We start from the raw sequence: 16,125 nt of genomic DNA on the forward strand, positions 1-16,125 counted from the left end.
GTACATCGATTATGTTCACTCCTTTTGTGTGACACTCTTGCACGACGAAGTAGGGCAGTAATCTACAAAAAAAAAAAAGTTCTTTAAGCGAACATTTGTAACTCATATATTTGCTTTTGGGGGTCCCTGGAACAACATGTTTTACAAATGTTTGCTTTAAAAAATATGTATTCAAAGATGGCCACAAAGAGAAAAGCAGAGGTCTTGGTCATAAAGATTCGGTCAAAACCGGCAATTACCTGACTAACGCAACCTCTGATATATATAGTATTTTTTCCAAGATCAGTCGTTCTCAAACTTTTAAATGTCAAGGCCCCCTGAGAGTGTACAAATGGGTCCATTTGGTTCCATCTGTACACTCTCAGAGTTACAGACCTGTATCTGAAAGTGTAATCGGAATCAGTGTCGGGAAGCAGGGGCGTCAATTGGCAAGGTGCCATACCTTGGCTCCAGAAGAAAGAAAAAAAGAGAAAAAAATATCATGAATAGTAGCCTAATGCAGGTGTAAGACCATTGTGTTATAGGTATAATGCATGGTTTTCTATGCATTTGGGGGGTTTTGGGGGGTTTGACCCCCCAAAAATGTTAAGGATAGGTGTCCCTTATTTTAGTCTCTGGGAGTTTGCAACCCTAACCTTGCCATACCTTTGCTTTTGCTGAACTGATGCCACTGTCGGGAAGGAAAAAATCACACCTGTGTGAAGGTAGCGGCGCCTTTGATATATTTTGTCATAGATATGTGTTTCTACTAGAGAAACAATATTAAATCTCTGTAAATTTATTTCAAGGCTTCCAGTGGGCTTTCCAGCTAGTTATTACTCATTGTTTATTTAGTCATTGTTTATATAGACATCTAATTCTATATTCATGACATCATAGTGATGTCATGAATAGTAACATAGTGATGTCATGAATAGTGACCAATCAGAACGTTGACGGACCTGACCAATCAGAACGTTGACGGACCTGACCAATCAGAACCTTGGCGAGCCTGACCAATCAGAACGTTGACGGACCTGACCAATCAGAACCTTGGCAAGCCTGACCAATCAGAACGTTGACGCAAAAGCCAGGTATAGAGGGCTAATATCCGCTCGGCTAGCGCCGCTAAAAATGGTATCGGTGTACATCTCTAGTTACGATCACGGTGCCATAGCCCGGATGGACACTAGGTGGAAATGTGGGTCCGAAGGTCCTTACACACCGGGGGCATGCGAATAATATATATTTTTTCAAACCTTATAAAGTCAATGCAAGCTTCCACATCCGTTTCGCGTAGCGAAAAGTCATCTTTTATTTATTGGGACCGCATCCGAATGTTGCGTATATTCGCATAATCGCCGGTGTGTAATGACCTTGACTCTGGACTGCTAGTCTAATAAGTAATAGTAATGTCTTCTACTGTCTATCATTTCATTTCAGCTTCACTGTCTGTTCTCATACATGAACCAACAATATCATTATTGTCACAATGCAGTACAAACCCCAATGGCAGTTATCATATCAGGTTGTAACTGATCAATGAAATGTCTCAATAGAAGAATAGGGAAACAAAGTACAACCACCCCAATTGTAGTAATATTGAATTAACATTCTCTACCATACAGATTGGAAAATATGTTATTCATTACAAAAAGTTACATAGTGAGGCTTTAATCTATCAACCTATCAACTGATAAGGAACCAGTAGAGGTTTATGCAAATAAAATGGGGGGATTGTACTGAAAGAGGAAGAGAGAAAGAAGTAGATAATATAAATGCATGCAATCTGGGGATTATGAATAATTAAATGATCAGATGCGATGATTATTGTCTGGGATGTTATTAGTGCACAGCATGTTGTCACAGGCTGTTTGTTTTGCAGTATTAAGTGGTTTGACCACGACTGCAGATGGAACTCAATTGCTCGAGGGTGAATGAGGAGAGATAGGAGCACAGATAGGAGCACAGATACTGGTCTCTGCTGCCTGACGCAGGGACAATTATCAAGCAGAGGTTGTGTTTAAATAGTGCAGGCATATTGAATTGGGGATAAACATCCACCTAGCAATGCACATAGTGTTAAAGGACAACTTCACCACTTTTCAACATATCTTCATATAATAGGTCCTCACTAATGCTCATGATAAAATGATACAATTTTTTTCTAATCAGTCTGTGTCTCAGAGGAGGGCTGTAGACAGTTCAGAAACCCGTCTACCAGTGACATCATCGATGGGGAATCCAAGCTAATAGAAACTGCAGGCTTTGTTTTCCTGGAAAGTTGCAATGAAATAATAGATCCCATTGTTCTCGCCTTAATAAAAATTGGAATACATTTTTTTTAAATCTTTTTGGAAAAGAAAATCCTGCCTAATGTGGATGTGTATGTATATATATATATATATATATATATATATATATATATATATATATATATATATATATATATATATATATATATATATATATATATATATATATATATATATTGTATATACATAATTCTTAAAATACTAATACATATCTAGGCTTACTTAAGACCTATTATTTTTAATACAGTTCTACTAGCTCAAGATAACACACATATGTGTGTGTTATCTTACTGCACTGGCAGATAAATGTACCTCTGTATCTTTTTGAATTCAATATTCTATTTATAGATTTTTGCAGTGAATAACATAACTCAACAAGCATAACATCATCAAACAAACAAACAAAATGACAGATTATTGATGCTTTGGTTTATTTATCAAGGACGATACAGAAAACATGCAGGTTAAAACATGAAACATGTTAAACTAGTAAAAATAGCCGACATACAGGCTCTCAACGCGTCACAGTGCGACGCACCACCATTTTTAGTAGGGAATATTTTATTGAAAAAACAAAAACATAAACAGTTGAAATATGGAGATACAACGTTGATGTATACCAGAAACATGCTCCTGTATAGCTCCTGTCAATGTTCTACTGTCTATCTCAGTGGTTCTCAACCTGTGGGTCGGGACCCCTAGAGGGCTCAAATGATTTTAGAGGGGTCCCCAGATGATTAGCTTAATGTGCAACATTGTTTTCTCACTCAACAGTAAACAGACCAACATACAGTATAAGTGTACACAGGGTATCTGCACATTTCTGAAGAGACAATTTAAGGACATGTAAGACCCTTTTAATACCTCTAAAATAATCAACACACTATACTATAACATAAAGGTAAAACATTGGCCAAATTGTCAAATATTACCTAAGAAAGAGCCAACTATTTTGAAAATCGCCGATCTACAAGCTCTGGAAAATATGCAAGCTCATAACGTTATGAGCTTGCATATTGTCCAGTATATTTATCTGTGGAACCAAGTCAAACCAAATGTAATGCCTCAACTCCTACAATAGGCTATATGCACAGCAGCCATTTTGGAGAGAAATTGGGCCTCTTCTTACATCCTTCACAGGTGTTACCAATGATACTAATGAAGACTTTGTTCCATTTCATGTAGCACAGTGGTTCTCAAACTTTTAATTTCAAGGACCCCCATAACCATGGAACGGGTCCATTTGGTTCCATTTGTACACTCTCAGAGTTACTTTTTAAATGCACAGTATCAACACCCTGACTCTGTTTGACCAGAATGGAACAGAGCCTTCATTAGTATCATTGGTAACACCTGTGAAGGAAGTAAGAAGAGGCCCAATTTATCTCCAAAATGGCTGCTGTGCATAGAGCCTATTCCAAGTGCTTGTCAGGGTGGGGGCTCCCCACTTCAAATAATGTTGGGGACTCACGGCCTGAAAAGTTTGAGAACCACTGATTTAGAACATAATCCCGTGGCAGAGAAGTATTGAGAAAGACGAGCAAAACATAATGCACTAGCCTACTTCTGGTTTGACAACCGTAATGTCGCCAAACTAATCAGGATTAACATTGCTAACAAAAGCTGTTTTATATTATCGTCCTCATTTGGGTGGGTGTGATGGTTTAGTTCAGTGATATAAGAAGTACTCTACTGTTGAAAGTAAAAGTCTTGTATTCAAAATGTACTTGAGCAAAAGCACAAAAGTATTGGCATGACAATATACTTTTAAGTACCACTAGTAAAAGTACTCAAAATGCAGAATGTCCCATTTAACAAGTTCAATATGCATACAACTCTTTTAAAAAATAGCGTTTATATAGGGTTGATGGTTGATGTATGCTTTGTAATAATAATCTACAAAGTAACTAGCAACTAATGTTTTCAAATAATTGTAGTGGAGTAAAAGCATAATATTTGCCTCTTGAGATGTAGTGGAGTAGAAGTAGAGGTATTGGAAATTGTTAATACTCCAGTAAAGTAAAACCACCTCAAAATAGTACCTAAGTACAATACTTCAGTAAATGTACTTAGTGACTATCCACCACTGCTTTAGTTTCTCACACACCGATCTGCCACCTGCCCGCTGGCGTTACAACTGCTGCAAGTGAAAGTTCCTTGTGCAGGCTTGTCACAACGGAATATGTTGGCGAGGCCAAAACTGTTGGCATTAGCCAAGCACATGAGGGAGTTTCTCAAAGTTGTTTCGCAGATGGCGTTCTGACCTCTGGGCTGGAAGACCTTACCAAACGCAAAGACGTAGTTAGACCAATTCTTGAGGGTGCTGACTTTCTGAAGGATGTTGCGGTCTTGATTGGCGTTGGTGCACCAGTCGTTACAGGGTGATGCGTGGGTATATACGACTATGAAGTTACGCTCCGGCCTCGTTTCGAGCTGGGTTAAGCGGGAAAGAACTCTGAACTCTGCATGTTCGGCACGATTGGTCCTGGTCCCAGGTTTGACGGTTGCGGCAACAACCCAGGTACCTGTGTATAAAAAGTAGGTGGCGTTATTCACTACTGTTTTTTGATAAAAACATACCCCAGAAAGAATCTATAACAAGGTATCATTGTTCTTAGATACACATCATTAATTTACTCGGCAGTCATTAGTGCTGAGTAAATTAGGGGAGTCGGTTCTTGTTCCCTTAATGTTCCAAACAAAGAATGTTAAACAAAGAACAGTTCATTACAGAACAATGGTGGCATGGAATTCATTACCTATTTATTTTATTTCTGAAAGTAATACTATGAGTTTTAAGAAAAACATGAAATTGTATTTGTTCACACAAGAAGTAATGTACAAAAAAAAGGGGGATATGAGCTATACATCCCACTCGGAGCCAATTATATTAGAGAGTTCCACCACTGAGGGGGCAGAAACAGTGTCGGTCACGTGGTTCATGTACATGTACACTGGAAATAGTTACAAACGGCCATAGATTCCAATGCATTCCGTAAACTTCCGGTTTAGGGTCACTGTTTGCCAATAGAAGGCTATGTAGAAGACCTGGCCGGAGGTGACTTAACTCTCCTTGAATGGCTCTGGGGTCTATTTCACGAAACCTGGATTAGGGATAAACCGGGTTTAAACCGGGTTTAATCGGCTATCCTGGCTTAAATTATCCAGGAATCGGTTTCACGAAAGCTGAGTTAGCTCGGCAGATTAACTTAGCCAGTAAACCTGGATATGTTTATCCATGATCCAGTTTCACGAAAGAAAATTGAAGCAATCCTGCCTTAGTTACCATGGCAATTTAGCTGTGAAGTTAGCCTGGTCCGGACCAGGCTAACAGCCAAGCTTTATTAATCCAGTGCGTTGTTCTTCAGGTTTTTGTGAAATAGCTGTTAGTCCAATGACTCCAATCGTAAACCAATGAGTTTTTCCACACTTATTCAATTCTTATGCGAAAATCGAAGATCTACAAGCTCGGAAAAAAATTGTCTTATGGCGGCCGGGGGTCCACGGGGGTCCCAGTGGTGGCCGGGGACCCCGTGGACCCCTGGCCCCCCATCGGGGGTCAACGGGGGTCCGGGAGTACACGGGGGCCCGGGTACTCCCGAACCCCCGTTGACCCCCGTGGACCGGGGACCCCCGGCCGCCAAAAGGGAAGCTTTTCACTCGTAGATCTTCGATTTTTGAAATTAGAAATTAGAAAATTATTCTAAGTGTTTATAATTATAATTCCAATATTCACATAAACTCCTCATGTTTAAGCCTAATTGAATTATATATTTATGGACTTGTATATAAATATTTTTACTTTTTTACTCATACTTTTGCATTTAATTTGCTAATTCGCTTTCTCCCTGGATCTATATTTATTGCGGCCGTGTTTCCTTTCTTGCTTATGATACATTTTACTTCCTTGTATGATTCCATGAGCTGCTGCAGTGCTGCTGTTCAGCCACAGAGAAGAACGCCACTCTGGTTTTGGGCTCCATGATTGGTCAAGTTCAAGGATTCTGCTATCGGCTTTCATGGTCTTTTATAGGAATAGGTGAACTCACATTCAGCCTGGTTTAACGATCCTGGCTTGACAAAGTCACTCCTTCTCAGCCCGGCTTGGCGTTCGTGGAACTGAATAAACCAGGCTGAACAGCGCAGGCTTGTCAAACCTGGATTTGCCTTTTAAACCAGGATAATTTAATTCCGCTTTCGTGAAATAGAGCCCAGGTCCCACTATAATATTTATTTTGACATTTAAGGTTGAGTTACTAATCAATTATGTTGAAGCTTAAAATGTAATATAAAGCTATCGAATGTATTAGACAGGTTATGAGTTAGTGTCTTTGTGTTGTACTGTAATTTGTGATGAGTCTGTTGTATGTATGAATGTTATGAATTGAGTAATTGACATAAAATGTGTTGTTGTTGATGATGATGGTTGAGACCCCAGGAATAGTAGCTGCTGTGACAGTACAGTAAGCTAATGGGGATCTAATAAATAAATCAAAATTAAATCAAACCTTCGTAGGGGTCTCCACGGTTTATCATGCTCTTGACATTGGCCGGGGGATCTTCTCTGATGACCCTGGCGAGGTCAGGCAGCCCATTGTTGTTCAAAGGAATGTTTACAGCCACGGAGAACATGACATTCACCCCATACCTGGTGAAACAAATCATAAGCACATTTATGGACGTACAATTCAATTAACTTAACATACTAAACAGTAGCATGAAGACACTTCAAAACTGTCCCACTTGCAATAAAAGAAGTACTATTACTTAGGTGGTTCTCAATCTTTTCAGGCCGCGACCCCACAAAAGAATCATATTTGAACTGGGGATCCCCCACCCTAACAAGCACTTGGAATTATTGGAGTTGAGGCATTCCATTTATTTTACTCGGTTCCACTGATAAATGATGTGAACATAGCAGATCTACAAGCTCACAACGTCTCACGTTGCGAAAATTATGCAGAATGTCCCATTTCACACGTATTCAAACCTTTTCAAAATGTGTCAAATCTTTTGAAAATACCAGATCGACAAGTGTTGCTTCATTATGCATCTGCTACATTTGAATAGACACAGGATAAAATAGTCTTCATTGTTTAATGTAAGAGTGGCATTTGATTGATTGATTGAATACTTTATTTAGAAGTTTGCAGAGAAAAAAGCACATGGAAGTACAGTTCACAATACAAGGTCAACTAAATAGGATTGAAAAGCCCAGACAAGCCGCAATGGCTTGTTTCAATTGGGGTCCTCTCGTACTCAATTCATGGAGACATTAAATGACCGACAGATATACACTACTATGGCAGGGATCTGTTCACTGGTAGAAAGCTCTGAGACCAATCGTGATGGATCTTCAATATAGCTTTATTTCAGGCAAAGTTAGGTTACACGTAGCATAGCATAAGCATAGCAATGGTGAAATTCTGAATCTCACTGTTCACACATCAATATTTGTGTGACACTACTTTCTGTTGAGGTCTCGCCCCCTCCTTTCTCCTGCTAGCATGACTACCAGGCCTTATCATATTCCCAAGGGTCTTCTCTTGCTCCACATGCATTCCTTAATTATTAGGACACATCCTGTTATGTTCTTAATATTGTCTGCAAGTCATTGTTGTTTGCTCTGTACGGCACCATATTCTGCTAAATCATGGCGACTTGCATGGTATAAAGTATGGTATAAGTGCATTTACTTAAGTACAGTACTTAAGTACTACAGTACAATTCTGAGGTATTTTTTACTTTACTGGAGTATTTCCAGTTTTCAGTACTTTTACTCTCTACTACATTTCAGAGGCAAATATTGTACTTTTACTCCACTACAATTATTTGAAAACTTTAGTTACTAATTACTTTGCAGATATAAATTATTATATTACAAAACAAACATGAACCACTTTAGCCTTATTTTATACCGAGGCTATTTGAAAATAGCCGATCTAAAAGCTCACAACACGTCACATAGCGAGACGTTGTGAGCTTGTAAATCTGCTATTTTCAAATATTTTAGTACTTTTACTTTTGGTACTTTAAGTATATTTTAATACCAATACTTTTGTGCTTTTACTCAAGTACATTTTGAACACTGGACTTTAACTTGGAACAGAGTATTTCTGCATTGTGGTATTGATACTTTTCCTCCCCTGTCTGTCTGCAATGTCACGGTTATCTGATGCATAACTCTATCCGTCTCTTGGGTATGATCAATCTCCTGCAATATATTTCTTCACTCCACTTCATGGCCTTCTTCCCAGATGAGATGGAAACCATTTGTTGTTGTTATAGTCAAAACAATTACACTTCTGAACATTTACTTTAGTTTGGCTCATTTACTCTTCATGTATCCTTACTCTAACTACTCCTCCTTATGTTGCTGTGACATACATGGAGACATGAATTCTCCACTACATACGTTCTGTGATAATAATCCAAGTAAAAAAATGTAACACTGAGGGTGTGTATTGGTCAACATAACCCCACACAACCCCCCCCCCCCCCCCCCCCCCCCCCCCCCTCTCACGCACGCATGCACGCACGCACACACTGTAAACCATCAGAAAGAGCTAATCTAAGCTCACTGGAGCCAGGGGGAGCACCCCACACCCGTCACTCCTACCCCATATACCCCTCCATCCCTTACTACTGTCAGCTCTGCATGCAGGTGTGTAACTAATGACAATTAAGAGAATGATAACGGGTGCTCCCAATCTGAACAACCGGAGGCAAGTCTGCGCCCACACACAAAGACACACAGACAGAGATACCAAGTCAAACTGAATGTGTACTTTTTATAACTACTATTTTTTGCCTTTGAAGCGAGCCCACATTGTTTCTTTAGGAACACTATTTTCTAGTATTATTATTATTATTATTATTACCCTTATTATTATTATTATTATTATTATTATTATTATTATATATTTGTAATCTATTTTCCAACATCAAAATGCACATTTGAAGGTAATGACATGGTCCAGCGGATGATAGTTGTAAAAAACAAGGTGGTAAAATCATATTCCACTGTGAAACAAACATTTCAATCCGGCATTTCAACAGCCTGTGTTAAATGTCCATCCTGAAAACATAGTGAAGAACAGCTAGAGTGCATCTGTGATTTTGGAAATTTGGCACTGTCTGTTGGCGGTCTGTTACCAGATACAGATGTGGAAAACACATCAATTTATGTTCTGTACAAATACCGGCAACTTGTATCTCCATATTTCATCTTTGAGAGAGTATGTTTTGCACCCTGTGTGTGTGTGTGTGTGTGTGTGTGTGTGTGTGTGTGTGTGTGTGTGTGTGTGTGTGTGTGTGTGTGTGTGTGTGTGTGTGTGTGTGTGTGTGTGTGCGTGCGCGTGCGTGCGTGCGTGCGTGCGTGCGTGCGTGCGTGCGTGCGTGCGTGCGTGCGTCCGTGCGTCCGTCCGTCCGTCCGTCCGTCCGTCCGTCCGTCCGTCCGTCCGTCCGTCCGTGAACTGCTAATCCCCCGCACGGTTGGCATGATCGCAGCGAAACTGTGCACACACACTCCCTGGATGCCAATTCATTTTATTATTTTATTTTTCATAAGATGTTTTGACAACTTCTCATATGGCATTCATTTATCTACAAGCACGCAGTGTGATGTGAGGCATTATGACCTTGCAGATCTGTTATTTTTCTTAATGTTTTGGAAAGTCTTCAAACCTTTTAAAAGCATTCAAAAAAATTGAAAAAGTGCTCCTCGGAGCACAGGTCTCCGCCAGGTCAGGTAGGTTGTAGGTTGTTGTGGGCCAGCAATGTTCAGAATTCGCCAGTCACGGTGGAATATGAAAAAGTGGACGGAACCATCTTGATCACTTGACTATAGAGATAATGTGTACCGATTTGCATGATGTTTGGACACAATTTGTATGAGTAATATTAAAAAAAAAAGTGTTGCAAAAATCGGCCTCCTGGTGGTGCTATAATAGGCCATGTTAGAAGGGTGGCATTTGTTTCTCAACATAGTGCAAATATGCGTGCAAAGTTTCACCGCAATCGGACGTGCGTTCATGATTTGCGGCATTTTGTTCAAAACAGGCCACTCCTGCAAACTTTAGATGTCAATCTAACTGATCCGTCTAGATCACATGACTATAGAGATCATGTGTACCGATTTGCGTGAAATTTGGATAACATCTTTAGGCTTAATATCCAAACATGTGTTTTACATAAGTCGGCCTCCTGGTGGCGCTATACAAGACAAATGTGAAAAATGCAGGGCAAAAGGTTTTTCCTTGGCCTCTAGAGAGTGTGCATACAAAGTTTCGGTGCAGTTATACTGTAGGTAAAAACACAAATCGGCCTGTTATAGCGCCACCATAAGGCTATTTTGACACATTGTAAGTGGCAATTTCTTCCTCGGCCTAATGGGAATGTGTGTGCAAAAATTCATGGAAATTGCATGCTGTGTTCATGATTTGAGGCATTTTGTTCAAAACGGAGTACTCCTGCAAACTTTGGAAGCCAATTTTAGCCAATCAGGATGCAATATGAAAAATCTGAAATACTAGTTTTGTTTAATGACTATAGAGATACTGTGTACCGATGTGTGGGATTTTTGGACACATTCTGTAGGAGTACTGTCAAAAAAATGGTTTTGCAAAAATCGGCCTGCTGGTGGCGCTATAAAAGGCCCATGTGAAAAATGTTGGGCAGAGGTTCTGAATTGGCATCCAGGGAGTGTGTGTGCGCACAGTTTCGCTGCGATCAAGCCAACGGTGCCGGAGATTAGCTGTACACAGACAGAATGACACACACGGACGGACGGACGGACGGACGGACGGACGGACGGGGGCAAAACATACTCTCTCGCCATGCCTTTCGGCCTGGCGGAGACAATAAGTGTAAAACTTAAAGTCAAGTGTATGGGTTTTATAAATGTTGAACCAATGAAAAGTATCAACAAGAGCTTGTGATTACAGAAGAATTACATTGGATCCATTGGAACACAGGTTATTGTCTCCGCCAGGCCGAAAGGCGTGGCGAGAGAGTATGTTTTGCCCCCTGTCCGTCCGTCCGTCCGTCCGTCCGTCCGTCCGTCTGTGTGTGTGTCATTCTGTCTGTGTACAGCTAATCTCCGGCACCGTTGGCTTGATTGCAGCAAAACTGAGCACACACACTCCCTGGATGCCACAGCAGAACCTCTGCCCCAAATTTTTCACATGGGCCTTTTATAGCGCCACCAGGAGGCCAATTTGTGCAAAACATATTTTTTGGCAGTACTCCTACAGATTTTGTCCAAAAAATCCGCAAATCGGTACCCAGTATCTCTATAGTCATTAAACAAAACTGGTCATTCAGATTTTTCATATCCCATCCTGATTGGCTAAAAATGGCTTCCAAAGTTTGCAGGAGTGCTCCGTTTTGAACAAAATACCTCAAATCATGAACACAGCATGCAATTTCCCTGAAATTTTGCACACATATTTCCACAATGCCTTGGAAGAAATGCCAAATCAGCCTCATGGTGGCGCTATAACAGGCCGATTCGTGTTTTTACCTAAAACTGCACCGGTATGTGTAAAACTTTGTATGCGCACTCTCTAGAGGTCAAGGAAAAACCTTTGCCCTGCATTTTTCACATCTGCCTTTTATAGCGCCACCAGGAGGCCGACTTATGTAAAAAACTTTTATATTACTCCATCAGATTTTGTCCAAATTTCACGCAAATCGGTACACATGATCTCTAGTCATGTGATTAAGACGGATGTGTTTGATTTTTCATATTCCATCCTGATTGGCTAAGACTGACATCTAAAGTTGCAGTAGTGGCTTGTTTTGAACAAAATTCCGCAAATCATGAACGCAGCGTCCGATTGTGGTCACACTTTGCACGCACATTCACACTATGTTGAGGAACAAATGCCACCCTCTTAACATTGGCCTGTTACTCATTTTTTTTAACAAAATGCCTCAAATCATGAATGCAGTGTCCAATTGCTGTGCAAGGCCTAAGTAGAAATGGCACACTTTTCACATTGGCCTATTATAACGGCACCAGGACACCACAATAACCTACCTGACCTGGCGGAGACCTGTGCTCCGAGGAGCACTTTTTCTAGTTTTTCTTTTTTTTGCATTTCCTGAAAAGTAATTGTTTTGGACATACAAGGTTTCCACCCGACATGGATGAAATAGTAGATGCTTAGAGTCAGAGAGAGAGAGAGTCAGCATGCAGCAGTGTACTCACTTGGTTTTGATATCTTTAACAACCCTCGTCTGAAGATCCTGGCTGATAGCATCTCCTTTGTCAGATGACATGAAGACAGCAAGGGCCAGCACTATCCACCATGCAACCATCTGCACACAGAGTACATAGACATTATCTGTGATGAACACTCAGGATTTCACAGTGTAAAACTGAAATACTGGCTGACGATTTGAGCAACAACGTTGTGATGGAATGAACATTCACAGTGCATTTAGTTTTGACAGTGGATGAGTCCACTGCAGACTGACACCACTGATAAAGCTCAGTACAAGGTGGTCTTTAAATCTTGTGTACAGGTATATAAGAATGGTACTTATTTATGTTTGGCTTCTTTAGACGTTGCAGCAGCATAATTAACGACTAAACAAAAACAGCACATAAAAAAGGCAGTAGGATAATAAGCAATGGTGGAAAGTAACTAAGTACATTTACTTAAGTATTGTACTTAAGTACAATGTTGAGGTATTTGTACTTTACTTGAGTAATTCCAATTTCCAATACTTTTACTTATACTCCACTACATCTGAGGCAAATGCTGTGCTTTTACTCCACAACAATTATTTGAAAACTTTAGTTACTAGTTACTTTGCAGATATAAATGATTACATTATAAAATATAACAACACTTTAGCGCTATTTTATACCTAGGCTATTTCAAAATAGCCGATCTACAAGCTCACAACGCGTCACACCGCGTGGCGGCTGTGAGCTTGTAGATCTGCTATTTTCAAACATTTTAGTACCTTTTACTTTTGGTACTTTAAGTACATTTTGATACCAATACTTTTGTACTTTTACTCAAGTACATTTTTAATTCCAGACATTTACTTGTGAGTACTTCTACATTGCAGTATTGATACTTTTACTTAAGTAAAATATTTGAGTACTTTTTACACCACTGATAATAAGGAAATAAATACAAAATAAAAAACAAAATTCAATACAACACTACGCAACAGTCATATACGTTAGTTGCAGATATATAAATATAGGCATATAGTCCATGAGCCAGACAAGATTTCATTATCGAAAGAGTGGGCAAAACCATACCTATATTAAATTGTTCATAGGGTCAATACGAGTAAATAAATATATGATAACCTTTCCATAGGAGTAGCTTTTTCATATTTATCACACATTTTGTTATTTTCCCCATACGTACATGACAGGTGAAAAAATGACAACATTTAAAAAAGAGTTATCATAATGAAACTTCCTGAGTTGATTACTTACATGAAGACAATGATTTATCGTATTACAAGTTTTCTAAAATTGTATATTTAAATATACAAATTAGGCATTTAGTCCATGAGCCAGAGCCCCAAAAGTGAGCCAGATATTGAATATTCCCTCGTTAAAAACCTTTTTTTCACCTGTCATGTACGTATGGGGAAAATAACAAAATGTGTAATAACCATGAAAAAGCTGCTCCTGTGCAAAGGTTATCATATATGTATTTATTCGTATTGACCCTATGAACAATTTAATATAGGTTTGGTTTTGCCCACTCCTTCGATAATCATTGCTCAATTTTGGGGCTCTGGCTCATGGACTAATATACATGAGTATATGCGTGGCTTGACCGACCAAACCTTTGACTTATTGAACATTGTCTTTGTGGACCTTTAAGATTTGTATTTGAGTACCCCTGGTGTACATGGTAGTAGCTTTGCAAAATAAGGAAAAAGAGCCAAGTTCTCATTGTATGTTCATGGGACCGTATAGACAAACATATGAAAACCTGATTTACAGGGTCTAGTCATTTATGGTTTCTGCATAATTATCAGCAGATACTCACCTTCTCTGTGTGAGTGGGATGGTGTGTGGCTACTTTGACCCTAAAGGTCTTTCCACACTGGGGTGTGACAAACAAACAATAAGAAAAGATCTGGTGAAAACTAGTGGTGGAAAAAGTACTCAAATTCTTTACTTAAGTAAAAGTAGCAATACTGCAATATAAAAATACTCTGTTACAAGTAAAAGTCCGGAATTCAAAATTTACTTGAGTAAAAGTACAAAAGTATTGGCATCAAAATGTACTTAAAGTACCAAAAGTAAAAATACTAAATATTTGAAAATAGCCTAGGTATAAAATAGGGCTAAAGTGGTTAATGTATACTTCATAATGTCATAATTCATATCTGAGAAGTAACTAGTAACTAAAGTTTTCAAATAATTGTAGTGGAGTAAAAGTACAATATTTACCTCTGAAATGTAGTGGAGTAGAAGTAAAAGTATTGGAAATACTCAAGTAAAGTACAAATACCTCAAAATTGTACTTAGTTACTTCCCACCACTGGTGACAACTATTCATAGAGTTGATACAGTATGAACCTCAATGTCCACACTGTGTCACTAACGGTGTAGGATCAGTGGTGTAAAGTAACTAAGTACATGTACTCAAGTGCTGTACTTAAGTACAATTTAGAGGTATTTTTTGCTTTACTGGAGTACTTCCAATTTGCAGTACTTTTACTTCTACTCCACTACAATGATTTAAAAAACTTTAGTTACTAGTTACTTTGTAGATTTGGATTATTATTACAAAACATACATTAACCACTTCAGCCCTATATACATTTCGGCCATTTGAAAATAGCCGATCTACAAGCTCACAATGTGGCGAGGTGCGACGCATTCATTGTGAGCTTGTAGATCTGCTATTTTCAAATGATTTGTATACATTTGAAAACTTTAAATGGGACATTTTGTATAATGAGTACTTTTACTTTTGGTACTTTAAGTACATTTTGATGCAAATACTTTTACAAGTACATTTTCAATTCCAAACAAGTATTTCTACATTGCAGTATTGATACTTTTACTTAAGTAAAACATTTAAGTACTTTTTCTACCACTGTTTGTTTGTCAGTAAATGAATGTTCCGTAGAATGGAGCGTAAACTCAACTCACCTTGTGACAAAGCTGTCCTCTTCCCACTGAGAGAATCAGAGAAAGGCAGGCAGGAGGAGAGATGGGAGAGAGAGATACAGGCAGGAGGAGAGCCAGGAGAGATGAGATGAAGTGAGAGGAGAGGAGAGAGGAGGAAGTTTTTTATAGGAAAATAAGTTGTGGCCACATCCTCCTTCATGTCCAAATATGGGCATCCTCATCTACATCACTATGCTAAAACAGAAAACGGTGCTTGTTTTCTATCATCATCCAAACTAAAACAAACATTATTTTAACAAAGCATAATATATCCAACCAGCTATTCTACTGAAATATTAGCATTCACATTCTGACATAATTATCATAGAAACACTTTTCCAACAAATATATAATAACATATAATTATTCTCTTTTTTATAATAATTAGGGGTCCAAGCATGCATCCGTAGGCACCCTATTGTATTTGTTAATTAACTCACCAACATTGGCCATTGATTGATTGATGGATTGATTGAATAATGTATTAACAAGTTTGATAACAGTACAGCAGTACAGCCCAAACATAGGCCTATATGTTAAAAGGATAAGCCATGGGCTCCATTCCATTGTGGTCCATTGTACTAAATTAATCAGTATTGGCATAGAATACATTACACTGCTTTACATCGATAACAACACCAGATGTTGCAATAGATACAGAGAGAA

The 16,125-nt window shown here is 38.9% G+C and overlaps 1 protein-coding gene across 1 annotated transcript; it reads right to left on the bottom strand.

Annotated features, from left to right (window-relative positions):
* Positions 1-2,701: 2,701 nt before the first annotated feature.
* Positions 2,702-15,542, bottom strand: LOC311060326 (uncharacterized protein). The gene is made up of 4 exons (XM_084078470.1): positions 15,442-15,542; positions 12,508-12,617; positions 6,803-6,942; positions 2,702-4,819 (listed from the first exon to the last, which is right to left on the bottom strand). Exons 2-4 carry the CDS (start codon positions 12,615-12,617, stop codon positions 4,386-4,388), a joined length of 684 nt encoding a protein of 227 aa, XP_083934596.1. The 5' UTR covers positions 15,442-15,542; the 3' UTR covers positions 2,702-4,385.
* Between the last annotated feature and the right edge of the window lie 583 nt (positions 15,543-16,125).

Source organism: Gymnoscopelus microlampas, assembly GCF_963454915.1.
Source record: "Gymnoscopelus microlampas genome assembly, chromosome: 14".
NCBI lineage: Eukaryota > Metazoa > Chordata > Actinopteri > Myctophiformes > Myctophidae > Gymnoscopelus > Gymnoscopelus microlampas.

Coding starts and splice junctions, on each gene's coding strand:
- LOC311060326 (XM_084078470.1), bottom strand. CDS start 12,617: ATGGTTGCATGGTGGATAGTGCTGGCCCTTGCTGTCTTCATGTCATCT. Junction 6,943..12,507: donor GTTAAAGATATCAAAACCAA/GTGAGTACACTG, acceptor TTGTTTCACCAG/GTATGGGGTGAATGTCATGT. Junction 4,820..6,802: donor CCGTGGAGACCCCTACGAAG/GTTTGATTTAAT, acceptor TTTTATACACAG/GTACCTGGGTTGTTGCCGCA.